Source organism: Aquarana catesbeiana, linkage group LG01 (assembly GCF_042186555.1).
Source record: "Aquarana catesbeiana isolate 2022-GZ linkage group LG01, ASM4218655v1, whole genome shotgun sequence".
Classification (NCBI taxonomy): Eukaryota; Metazoa; Chordata; class Amphibia; order Anura; family Ranidae; genus Aquarana; species Aquarana catesbeiana.
The window spans coordinates 572705168-572718891 of record NC_133324.1 but is presented as its reverse complement, the minus strand read 5'-3'; the positions used below and the strand labels follow the sequence as shown (position 1 = coordinate 572718891).

Here is a 13724-nt window from a genome sequence, read left to right as displayed (position 1 = left end):
ATAGATAGGAAAGAATATCATATTTACTTGTTTTATTTTTTTCCCTTTCTTCAGTTACTTCCTGGTTTCCAGACCTAGGAGAATGATGTCACACATCCCAGGAGTCTTCAGGAGGAGAGGAGGGGTTTTCTCAGAATCATCGGCACTTACTCAAGATAGGCACAGGCAGAATTGCTAGGGGGTGTTTTAAAATGTAATTTATAAGCAAAATAAAGAATGGAGACATGCTCCATGGTTGGGTCAGTTTGGTTTGAATATTAAAAATGTATTAAATAGCGTTTTTGGTTTGTGATATTCAGATGCAAAGTAGTTCCGCTTTAAGTGTTAGGGAGATTGTAAGGGTCAGGTTAAGATTAAAGGCCTGGGCATGTGTGAGAGTAGCCAAAAATCAATGTTTATTTCTCAGTTCTAAAAGCCATCATATGGTATTAAGAGAATTGCTTTTATCCAGGTAGCGTCTATTTGGTTTGACTGTGCTTTTGTTTTATTTTAACCTTTTAAATAAGATTTAAATAAATACATTAGATTTATTTAAAAAGAGAAATTATAAGCCAATTATGTATTTGCCCAAAATGTAAATTAAGGCATTTTTTTAGCTTTAAATAAAACCTTTTTAATTGTTGTGTGTTCCCTTTAAGCTGTCCATATTTTAGTCAGTTTTTTTTATTCAACCACTGGTTTGAACAAAACAAACTGACCCAATTCCCCCATCCACTTATTTAAATTGGATGGGGGAGTCCTTCCCGTTGACCTATTGTATTCTGACAACAGAGAGACTTCCCTGATGTCTGAATAATCTGATCAGCTGCAGTGTGGATCGAACTGCTAAAATCTGACAGGGTGGTTGTACAGAAACAAATCAGTAGATCGACTTTAGTTCAACCATAGTGCCCATACATCAATCAAAATCAGTCCCTGCTGAACCGGCCAAATTTTGATCCATGAATTGGCCTCCTTCAGGGAGATTCACTCTAATTGTCCTGATTACCAGTGGCACTAAAAATGAAAGTGAGGGCAAAAAGTTTGAATTGCCATAAATCGGCAATAGAGGGCAAATCTTCCAATAAGTACACTTGTTCCTGTATCAATTGCGTAAGAGGGCATTTTTCTCACATTGGAAATACATTCTCTAACTTACTGTTGAGTCTACAGATATTGAAGTTAAAGAACTCTCCCTTATAAGACACAGATGGCAAAACCCTCCACTACTCTATCCAAAATGAACAAAAAAATCATATTACATATAATTGTGTTCATATTTAAAATATAATATGCCCTACATGCTAATTGTAATGCTCTGGAGAAAATTAGCACTTTTAAAAAAGGTTATACTGAGTTCTGTATTTAAGGAAACCAAGCTCTACATAACCATTGTTTAAATAGTATTCATTGCCATGGCTGGGATTGCTGTGAAAAGCCTATGTACATTTTGCCATCTGATGGTTTCAAAAGAAACATTATTATTGGAAGATTGACATACAAAGGCAACTATCGCCTATTATCTGTGTTTAACAGACTATTATGATTAAATCATAATTTTCCTTTGAGCTGTGGTGCAATCCATGCTTCACACAATTAAATTAGAGCAAGTACCCATAAGCACACAAACCTGGAAAGCTAAATTGGCATTTTCATGCATTCCGAATATTTCTGGATCATCGGTCAAGGTCAGATTTTCTATGTACTCCTTATACAACTGCAGACTGTCAGCATCTGGACTGAAATATATACCTAGAATGTGTTTAAAAATACTGCTCATTAGATTATGCTCATTTTTTTCTAAACAGGAAAAAGCATGTAAAGAATATTGGTTAGCACAAAAGCGTCTATGCTTATTAAAAAATAAACATACTGTAGCCTAAGGAAAGAGGGATTTCTAGACTAAGACAATTAATAATAATAATGTCCATCACATAATTATTCCTGAAATATTTTTGATATAAAAGCATGTGGCTGTTGTTACATTCCCAACATTTCTATTTAATCCATAATTCATAGGGCAAAGAATTAAAATATTGCTATTATTCTGGACCTCAACCAAGGCCTACTTTGCATTATCAAATGTCATCCTGTAGTACTCAGCTGTAACTCTACATATTTAATGCATTTACTTGACCAGTATGAATAATGCATTTTTGGGAACTAGTTATTTCATTGTAGGGAAGAAGGCATTTACTTGTGTGCACTACTGAAGTCATTTGGAATTTGTAACTCTTCAGGTGTTAAATAATTTATTGTACAATTTAATGTGTGTTGTTACCATTTGTGAAAAAGAAAACTGGTGTGTAGATATTTAAGGTTAAAGGGTTATCAACTCTTTGATAACCCTAGAATTAGAATATAAATCAGGACTTCCTCAGCATCTACTCATCATTAAATACACCTATTACACAATATAAAAAAAAACCCCTGTGACCTAGAGCATTGCTTTAAACAAACACAGAAAAAGATTCAGCTTTGCGGCTCACATAACCACATGTAAAAGGACAACTGAGTGGGGTAACTTACAGTGAGAATCTATTCAGACAACTTTCCATCCTATAAGACAAAAGCCTAATACAAGGTTTAACCAAGTTGGTTGCTAGATTTCTATTGCTCTGTTCCCCATCAGGGAGTTTTCTCTTGACTTCCTTTCCCAAAGATGGGACATGAATTGAGTGGAATTCTCAGAATTTGGGCATTTGGAAATGCTGCCTTTGCTATTCGTCACCAGAATAAGAGTACCTATTGAGATATCTGCTTTTTAGGTGACAATAACATTGTTGATATCTCCTAATGCTCTAACTGACAACTGACATTTCCCACTCAAATAAAAAACTAGAATAAAGTATTGTCTGGCATTCTGCTTTAAAGGAAAAAAATGTATCGAAATCAGAGGATGCTTGGCAACTCTATATTTCTGAAAGTTGTCCTTTAATAATCAGGAGCTTTAAGATGGAATTGCATATTTATACATTAAGGCCTCATGCACACTGGATGCATTTATAGCTGCTGTTTTTGGCTTTAGGCATTTTTTTCTGCAGCCAGCAAACTCCCAGCATGTAATTCTATGTGTCCATGCACACATAGGCTTTTATCAGCAGTTTTTGGCAGGGGCGTATTCTGGCTGGAAAAAACCCCCAGACCTAGTGGGTTTTGAGAGGAGTTTTTCAGCTGTAAAAACACTCTAACTCTGATAAAAGCGAAACAAACGCTGAGAAAGACTGAAAAACACGGCTATTCTGTGTTTATGAGCATTTGTGAGCCATAAGCTTTAGTGGGAGTATAGTTTTGTTAAAAAAAAAAAGGCTAAAAACGGTACTGCTAAAAAGCTGCAAAACTCATTCTACAGCTACAGCTTTCTACAGCTAACAATACTGGTGTTTTTTATAATGTCCAATGTGCATGAGGTCTTAAAGTACAAAGGATTGTCATTCTTCTGTAATTAAATTGTGCTACATTAGGTTAATCGCTTAAACAGGAGCAGCGCTAAGCTGCTCCAAATACATAAATAAATAGATTCTTATTTTTTTTACCTGAGCTAGAATAACAGTAATTGTCTTCAAGGGTCTCTGGAGAGAAGAATCTCCTTAGGATTGTCCTTAAACATCTTTGGTCCCATGCATCAGTTACTCTTCCTCCATATGTTATCTCCCCTGGAAGATAGTAGTATAATGTTTCAATTTCACTGTCATATTTTTTTCAAGCTCAAAAGCTTTTTTTTTCAAGCTTACAGCTCAAAAGATTTATGTCATACTTATGCCCAAAGCTCCTATGTGATGCAGAGCAGTGGCAGAGAGAACCAGATAGGCACCATGGATAAGTAGCACCTTTTATACAAAGACAACTCTGCGGGTGGCAAGGATAACATAGCACTGCTGTGTCTATCCAAAACTGCTTTACTTGAACTGAATTAAAAATAGAACATCATTCCTGTACAAAAAATATTCAGTAAATAGTCAGAAACTATTACTTAGTATAATTAAAACTAATAAATCTACACGGGACATAACAATGTGATCCACCTGACAGCCCTTCCTCCAATATCAACTTTGTTAGATAAGTATGTGAATGCGTATTATTAATTACTATTAATACATATTAATAAATATTGCTTTTGCAGCATTTTCAAGCATACTGTATGTCACCTTGACTTTTCTTTAAAGTTTAGAAATACAGTAAAACCTTGGATTGCGAGCATAATTAGTTCCGGAAACATGCTTGTAATCCAAAGCACTTGGATATCAAAGCTAATTTCCCCATAAGAAATAATGGAAACTCAGATGTTCCACAACCATTTATTCATAAGTGCTTCAGTTTACAGTCCATATAAAAAGATTATAGCAATGTGATAGGTTGTGTAACCATAAAATGTCCATTTACAAATGGAAGCCTCAACAAGGGGATTAGAAGCAAAATCCAGCAGGAGCTGCAGAGTATAAAAGAGAAGAGAGGCACCTCTAAGTGTAGCAATATGGTTGATGATTAAAATAGGCACATGGCACAGGCATCCGGGGTAAAGCTGTCCACACAGACCATCCCCTGCACTGGCGGCTCTCACCGCTGTCAGTCTGCAATCATGAACGGAAAGACTACCCTGCAGTAGAGCGTTCTGAAAGCCTGGCTTGAACCGCTCATGGAGCGCAGCGTGGAAGGGACGACCTTGATGGCAGCGAGGAGGATGGTCTATGTGGATAGCTTTACCCCGGATGCCTACATACTTAGATGTGCCTGTTTTAATAATCAACGATGTGAGTTGCTAAATGTTGTACCTTCATTAAATGTAACCATATTGCTACACTTAGAGGCGCCTCTCTTCTCTTGTATACTCAGTGGTGACATGACGCTACTGTTATATCAAGACATCGCTTGTATATCAAGTCAAAATTTATTTAAAAATTTGCAAAACCCTCTCAAGCCAAGCTACTCTCAAACCAAGGTTTTACTGTATAGTTGTGTGCAGACTTTTCAGCTTTGTATGCTCCCGACACCAAGCCCTTATGTTGTATTAGCCCAACCAAGAAAAAAGACATTAGTCAGCAATGAGAAAATAATGGACACCACTACACATGAGTGTGCTATATGTTGAGGCTAACCCAGATTAACATGCTCAGACACCGCACCATGTTATTAAACAAGCTTTACCTATGGAGTTATGAAGCACTCTATAGTGAGGATATAGAATATAAAATGTTTTGTAGGGACTGTGCAGGCAAAATAAAAGTAATTGCTTTAGTACAATTTCTAGTATGTGCAGAATATGAATAGAATATGTGAAAATGTGTTATTTTCCTGCAATTGTTAAAAATGTTCAGAAATATTAAAAAAAGGACCTGACAAAAACTCCCCAAATGCTTTGGGTAGGGTGCTATATTTAGACCCCTGATCTTATGGTCAAATGCACTTACCTGTTATATAAGTAAGTGCGTCCCATGGTATCTTTCCTTCCTGACAGTACAAGTTTAAATTAAGCAGAGCACATTCTCTGTCACTGTCAGTAAATTCATAGCAGATGTTCCATCCAAGTGGCCCAAACTTCTTCCTCTCCTACAACAAAACCATTTGATACTTTTAGTAAATAAAAAAAACAAAAATTGTATGAAGACTTCATTTTTTTTTAAGCTCTGGGATTTTGAAGGTTTGGGTCAGTGGGGAGACAGGGAAAATGGAGGCAATATTTAAAGAAAACCTTTAATGATAGAGTATGAAGGACAACGCTGCTTACCTCCCCTTATGGAAATATTAGTTGCCTGGTTGCCATACTCTAATAGCCTTAATACTTTCTAGGGCACTAACCAAGAACAAGTATGTCAAATGACTTGAACCTACTAATCTGCATGTTTGTCCCAGGTCAGATAACAGTCAGGCGAATAGTATTCTTAGTAGGTAGGTAATTGTACCCCTTGTGTGCCTTCGTCTACAGGTCTTCTTTAAAGTTTATACCAAATGCCTAACATTTTCTCCAGGCCAGGAACTCAACTGTTAACATAGCTTTGTGTTAAGAATTAGGTACAGGTCCACCACTGTGCTTCTACAACAATAATATCAGGAGGACAGCAATACCTATCGTTTAAGTATCTGGAAAAAATATACCACCATTTTCTATTGCCTTTAACATGCTATTTTAAACCATAGCAACAAAACGGAACAAGTAATTGCTAAGACCTCTGCTTAGCTGTAATTATGTGTATATTCAAAGTCATGGCGTACTGTCTACTTGACCTTTGCTGTAATCATGGCTTCAAAACTGTAAGCATTCTACAAGAGTGCTTGCTTCATTCACGAACATTCTCCCTAAGCTGTACTTTCAACATATCCAGCTGAGCCTTAAAATTGCCATGTCACGAAGATGCCAATTTCAAATCAACCTAAACAAATCCATGGAAAGTCATTTCCATCTACTGGCATACAAATGCTCCTACACAGTAATATCCCATAGGCATATTTAAACAATATGGGAACACAGATATTGGATAAATCTCTGCATAGGAGAAAGTCTTTAATTCATGAAAAAGTATCCCTAACAGCTGTTAGAACGTTGAAATGACTGTGTTTGGCAAAATATTCATGTGCATTTAGACATATAGAGAAATTTACATTTAGTCTCTTATATTTTTAATCTTAAGAATTAAACTGAATCACAGAGGTGAAACTAAAGACCACAGGACCCTAGTATAAGTGTTTAACAGATTTTCTTATGTGACATGCAAAATCTGTGGACCCTTTCAAACCTTAGTGGTTGATTTACTCATAACAAATAGACAAATAGGCTGTTCACTTTGCATGGGAGTTTTCACTCTTTCAATGGGAGTTTTCCCTTAGCTTAGTGAATGTGGTGAAAATTCACCTTCAATGAATACCTAATTATGTGAAAAAAAGTATATATATAACAGTATTTTTGCTTGCACATGATTAGCTGATGGGAGGCAGCAATGCTTAACGGCATTCACTAAGCCAAGAGGAAATTAATAAGAACATGATCTATGAATAGGGAGAGTCTGATCAGTCACATGAAGCGTAATTAGTGGAAGAAGTTTTCTCAATGGAGGAGAGGCCAGGAGGGGGCCTGTCTTTGTTACAACTGAGCCTGGAGACCCTAAGCTGTAAACCCCACAACTCTGGATGTTAAGCATCAGGAAGTGGACAGGGCACCTCTGCAGTGAAGTTGTCTACAGAATCCAGAAGCCTGAACTTTGTGACATTCAACATTACAAGTAAGTAATGTAAAGAACGCTGCAGATTAAAAAAAGTTTTTTTTTACCTAAACTTCAGTTTTACGTGTGAATGAGCCCTTAGGGCATAAGAGTTGGTACATCCGAAATATAGTAAGCGGTACTAAAAATATTTTTCATGGCTGGATGTTCCAGGCTCGCACTGCATCAGTTGGTGCTGAATAGATTACTTGGGGGCTGAAGTATTCTAGGGAGATCTGTGTCTAGTGAGGGGCTTATTTCTTTAAGGACGTTCTTCTCTTTTTTCTTTTACTTTTATTTGTTTTTTTACATTGTACTTTTGATGTGAAGCAATGTATATTATGCTGATAATTGCTTTTGTACATCATTTAAGACATACATATACATCTTAGTTGATCTGATATTGTTTTGCATGTATTATACCAACTGTATTAGTATAGATCATTGCATTGATTATGATGTACCTGTGAAATTTGTTGCAAAAAAACATTGTTTCTGACTGAAAAATATACGGTATATATATAAGCACACTCAGTGCTTTTAAAAATCACACCTGTTTTATTGAGATTCAATCTTTGCAGTAGAGGTGTGTATAAACTATAAAAGTGTAAAACTGAAGACTGCAGGGCAGTAAGGAGGATATATAGCCAAAGATACATGATGCCTTGAAAAAAAAAAAACACAAACCAGCAGTGTCTCCAAAAATAAATTTAAAATTCTGCGGTCAATACATTCCCCTGCAGTTCATATCTCTAGTGAATCACTGTGTTCCATGGTCTAGTCAAAATAATAATAATAACAGTATTGAATGCCATTAATGATTTATTGACTTTAAAGCTAAACTCCAGAAAACAAAACAAAAAAACTATTTTGTGCTATTTGCTGTGTAAAAATAAATTACCTCTATTGATGTCTGCACCATCAGTAAAACAGTTAAAGTGTTACTACACCACAACAGTAAAATCAGTCTGTATTTGCAGCAAAGCATGCTTGTTATACTCACTGTGGAACCTAAGGGGTTAATCCTCTGCATTGTGTAAAAAGGCTGTTTGAACCTGTCTTCTCTGATCCCCCTTTTTCCACTGTCCCAAGCCATCTCCTGATATTACAGAGCCTTGGGGGCAAGCTGCACATACTCAGTTGGGTGTGTATTGCTAGAGTTTTCTTTTTCTTGGAAGGGTGCATGTGATCAGCACAGGGCCAATCACCATGGTCCAGATGGAGGATCAGGGCTCGTGCAGCCTCACAAGACAGTCAGAGTAGAATGAAAACTCCTCCTACAAGCTTTAACCAGTGCTCGGCCAGACACTGATAGAAGTCACAAGACTGCTAAATACTGCTGATGAGAAAAGGTATTTAGCAGTTTAGATTTACTAAAATAATTGCATTTTTTTTATCTTGGAAAAGTGCATGTGATCAGCACAGGGCCAATCAGCACTGTCCAGACAGAGGGTCGGGGGTCCTGCAGCCTCACAGGACAATCAGGGGAGAATGAAAACTCCTCTTTAACCAGACACTGATAGAAGTCACACGACTGCTCTAAGCTGATGAGAAAAGGTATTTAGCAGTTTATATTTACTAAAACTATTGCATTTTCCATATTCTCTGTACTGTTGGATACTAGATATAGTGTATTCAGGGCCCTGGGTTTAGTAACACTTTAATTTCACTCTGACCCTGCAGTATGTAGGTGCCGAATGTAGTTTCAGTAATAGTACCTCTATCATAGCAGGTTTCTTGTTGCACCTCTTCGAAGAAAAGGCCTTGTATTATTTTCACTGAATGTAAAGCTTTTTGTGATTGGACAGGTTAACATCACAATCTCCCATCCTCCAACTGCAGAAAGCCTTGCATTCAGTTAAAATACAAGGCTTTTTCTAGGTGGAGTAGGTGTACATAAAGCAACCTGACATGGGCAGTGTACTACTGCAAGAATTAAAAGCCTCAGCACCAGTTGTTTGTTGCTTACAATACTGGGGAGCTGAATAAAAGTAAATGCTCTATCGAATGAAGCATCAGCCGAACGTGGGTCAGGCATAAATAGAGGTCATTTATGTTTACACAGCAAATGACCCAAACTTGTTTCTTTCGCAGAGTTCAGCATTAAGTATAATACAGTATCATCGCTGAAGTTATCGCAGCCATAGTACACTGCTAGAAGTGTTTAACCTTTTCTTTTAATTTATGCTAACAATTTTCAATACATGTTTCAGTAGATTAGTCAGTAAAAAGGGAAAGTCACCTGAATGATAGCGTGGAAAAAGCAAATTCCAAAAATAACTTTTCTCCATTTTCTGCCAAGGAGATGCTCTTCGAAGAATGTGGGAGTAATTTCCGTAAAGGCACGACGGATATTAGCACGGAGACCTTTTGGAGGCTCATTAGTAACCTGCAACACAAAGCCATTTGCAGAAAATGTAATGACCTCTTTGTTGAATTCTAACATCTCATTGTCTTCTTGTCGGTGTCAATTACCTGGTTTCCATGCTGCCGGAACAGAGGATGTTGTGCTAGTCGTGACAAACATTTTTAACTAATCTTAATCAAAAATAGCTTTCTTGATTTTAAAACCTAAATGGGTTTATAGCTATAGTGAATGCAAAAAAACTATTTCTTGTACAATTTTCATTTAGATTTACCAAAACCATGTAATAGGAGGTCAAACCTAAACACTTTCAATTTGTATGCAATTAGGCAGGCCCTTGCACTACATAGTTGAAGGTGAATCTTAAGGAAATTGAATAAGAAAAATGTATAAAATATAGCCAGCTTAATGTAGTTATATTCCCTGTGTTGTTTTTTGGCTTACCCTGTAATGATGGGCTTACATTTTGTGGTTGCAGTTTGTATTAATTAACCTAACTTGTCCCTAGGAACAGGCACCTTCTTGTTTCAAGTCACATAGCCAGTGCATGTCTTGACAATTGCATCACTAATGGGGAAGGGATAATGAGATGACAAACACATCTCTTCCAGAATGGTGAGTTCTCTGTTAATTGTTCTGCCTGTTTGTGTTTGTTCCATGTCTAATTACTGTTTGGCTCTTACCTGAAGATCACTGTACTGAGAAAACAAAGGATTGTGGGATATTTAGTTTCTTCACAGGAAGTGTCAGTTCTCACACTACAGACAGAGGTCATTCAATAACCTGTGCAGTGCCATGTGGAATGTCTCATGTTTGAACACAAACATAAATATTAACATTTACTCTACTATAGGCCATGTGTACAGACCAACAAATGACACCAAAAAAACTACATAATCAACGCATCTTATGCAGATGAAAAACATCAGTTAGGAAGGTTTATAATGCCTTAAAGTTTTGTAATCATTGACAATGACTGTATTTGTGGCCACAGTCATAAACAAAACTGTATTCAATAATGCTAGAATTTGGCTGAACATATGAGCAACAATTTTCCTAAAGGGAGTATCATAGGGGTCGATGAGTGGAACCACAGTGGGCAGTTTAGGACACGGTCTTCTAGAGGGACGTTTTAGCAAAGGCCAATGGGTAGATATGAATAATACCACAGTTAGTGCTTTTTTATTTGACTGAACCCCAAACATGGTCTTTTAAAGGGAAACATGGAGGCTGCCATTATTCAGGTCAGTGACCCAGAAAGCATTGAAGTCATTAACATTTTCAGACGGGATTCAGCAATGGCTGCCTCAACCTTTTTCTTATGACAATCAGAAAGATTTAAACAGTTACACACAGGTCATGCACAAACCAATGATTTGTGGTTTTCAATAAGGAAACAATCCAAACAATTTCAATTCTCAACAAATCCATCACTCTCAGCTTTAGAATGAAATCTGTTTTTATGAGCTCTAAATAAATCTTGCCCTGAAATAATTTTCCAAGGCTACAGACATCTGTCAGCATACACAGATGTGACATAAGCTGAACATTACAACACTTCTTCTATTTGGTAAGCTTACACTGCATATAATGCTTTTAAAAATTCAGACACATGCTGAATTATAAATACGGTACCTATAATAAAATCCCTTTTTTCTACAACTGTCATGCACAAGCAACATCATACTAGAATAACTATTTTGGGCATTGTGTTACATTTAGGATATAAAGAGAACAGTGGCAATGTGAAAATATGGTATGCAGGTGGTGTGTTTTGAAGTAAAAATATATGTTCATATTTATTTAAAGAGGAACTGAACTCTGGAAGCTATGCCCCAAAAAGGCAGGTAGATGGCAAAAGACTAATCACCAATATTTCTCGTGGTTTCCCTTCAGTTGAGCTTTCCTCTCTAATAACTTTCCACACCTTGTATACTGCACTTTGTTTCTGTGTGGAGGCAGCCATCTTGGTAGAGGCATGGCTTTGCTTACTCGTGTCAGAGCCTCCAGCAAAGGAGAACAGTGAGGAGCACAGTAGTGACATTACCAAATCTTACTAAAAATCTCCTAAGATTAAAGGTCAGAGGCAGCGGTGGCTGATATTAATACTGCAGATGGATAGGACACAAAGGGTGCCTAGGCACCCTCACATACCACAAATTGCATTTCTATTTGTCACGGAACATCCCACACTCCGCTTGAGTGCTTCCGTCATATACCACTTCCTGCCAGTCTGTATACAGATATCCCAACCTCTCTGAGCACAAACAAGGCGACACTTGCTTGTTGCTACCAAGAACTGACTTTATTCAGAACCAGAATACAGTCTTATATACACAGGAGAAGATTACTCTAACAATACAAATGTAACCTAATTAACATGAGCTAATTATCTAATCCTTTATACAGCCTAGGTGACTGAGACATGACCTTTCGCCCAGACTTGTGGTCCCCGAGCTTCACACAGTTAATTAACACAATAGCAGTCGTCCCGTCTCCTACATTGTATAGAGGATAATGTCATTAGCTCATTCAATTAACATAAACACAGGTTGATGACACCAGCATCTCCTCACAGGATGTGTCCCAACAGAATGAATCCATTGAAAATCCAGGGCCCATAATCAAAAGGCAACAGGCTTGCATACAGTCCTCTCCAACAGCCTCTGTCCCGGCTAGGTCTGTGACATTTCTCCCCTTTCGGCAGGAGACTAACACAGGAGGAGACCCCAGACGGGTTGACTCCGAAGTTAGTAAGTAGTTCCAGTCCTCTACTGCCTGTACCCACACAGTACCCCAAACAAATTGTTCCAAAGTTTTACTCACCCAGCCAACCTCTGCCTCTCTCAGAGAACATATCTGCCGCTGGGGAGAGGCCTGGACTGGCTCTTCTCCCTGGAATCCTTTCTGCCGCTGGAGAGAAGACAGGGTGTCTGGGCTCACTCTGTCATGCTGTTGGGGATCGGGGCCCACTGCCCACCATCCCTGGGGTATACAGGTGGAGACTGAAGTCCCATCCACCTTCACAGGAAATCCATCCTCTGTTAGTTGAGGGCAGAGTCCAGCAGTCCTCGGCCCTATTGCCAGCCCTTCTGCTGGAAACCCCACACCATCTGTTCCGGCTAACTGTTGGAGAGGGAGGCCGACTGCCCCGCCTCCCTGGAACTCTGTAGTTGTTGCCGGTGCTGGGCAGAGGTTGGTAGCACTCTGCCCTGTTGCCAGCACTTCTGCTGGGGACTCCGCATCCTCTGCTCCGGCTAACTGTTGGGGCAGGAGGCTGGCTTCCTCCACTCCCAAACTGTGTAGCTGCCATTGGGGAAGTGAGCCGGCTGCTTCCTTTTCCATTCCCTCATCTGGCTGCTGGGATGACATGCCGATGGTACTGTCTCCCAGGTACACGGATCTTTGCTGGGGAGGAAAGCCCACTTCCTCCACCCTGGCCAACTGTTGGGGAGGGACAACACACACCTCCTCTCCCTTCTCCCCCTGTATCTGCTGCTGGGAAGTGATTGCCATCTTCTCAGCCTGAGCCTCCACAATTGCTGCAGGTGTGGGGCAGAGGTCTTGGACCCTCTGTCCGGTTGCCAGCACTTCTGCTGGGGGTTTGCCAGGTGGTTCCTCCTCTACAGAAACGTCTATTAAATCCCCAGTCTCTGGAATTGGTAAAAGTGTGGGACAGAGGTCTTGGACCCTCTGTTCAGTTACCAGATCTTCAGCTGGAGAAGTTTGTTTTAACTCCATAGATGCTGCTGGCAGAAAATCACATGTCCCTGTCAGTGTTGTGGGAGAAAGGCCGACTACCTCTTCTCTCAAGAAGGCCGAAGCCACTGTTGGTGCTGGGCAGAACACAGTGAACTTTGGCCCTGATAGCAGCTCTTCTGCTGGAGGCTCATCAGGTTGTTTTTCCTCAGCAGAAAAGTCTATCAAACCCCATGTCTCTGCAACTGATGTCTGGGGATAGAGGTTCACCATCTCCTGTCCATGGAACCCAGAAGATGCTATCATTTCTGGGCAGAGGTTAGCAGAGCTCTGCCCTGTTGTCAGCACTTCAGGTTTGGGGACGGCAATCTCCGGATTTTCCACTGCCGATTCTCTGGCATGCTGCTGAACTTGTTCTAGCAGTTTCCTGTATGCCCTTTCCAGATGCTGTTCCTTCCTTAGCAAATGGTCCAGATCAGGTTTGAGCT

At 39.1% G+C, this 13724-nt stretch overlaps 1 protein-coding gene across 1 annotated transcript in view; it reads right to left on the bottom strand.

Moving 5' to 3' along the window:
* The window catches only part of DNAH6 (dynein axonemal heavy chain 6), a 416108-nt gene that overhangs the window by 44143 nt on the left and 358241 nt on the right, over positions 1 to 13724 (bottom strand). Inside the window, exons 67-70 of the mRNA XM_073597481.1 lie at positions 9415 to 9561; positions 5388 to 5526; positions 3516 to 3635; positions 1610 to 1731 (exon numbers count right to left, since the gene is read on the bottom strand). Coding sequence (XP_073453582.1) covers positions 1610 to 1731; positions 3516 to 3635; positions 5388 to 5526; positions 9415 to 9561 — 528 coding nt within the window. The remainder of the gene's footprint in view (positions 1 to 1609; positions 1732 to 3515; positions 3636 to 5387; positions 5527 to 9414; positions 9562 to 13724) is intronic.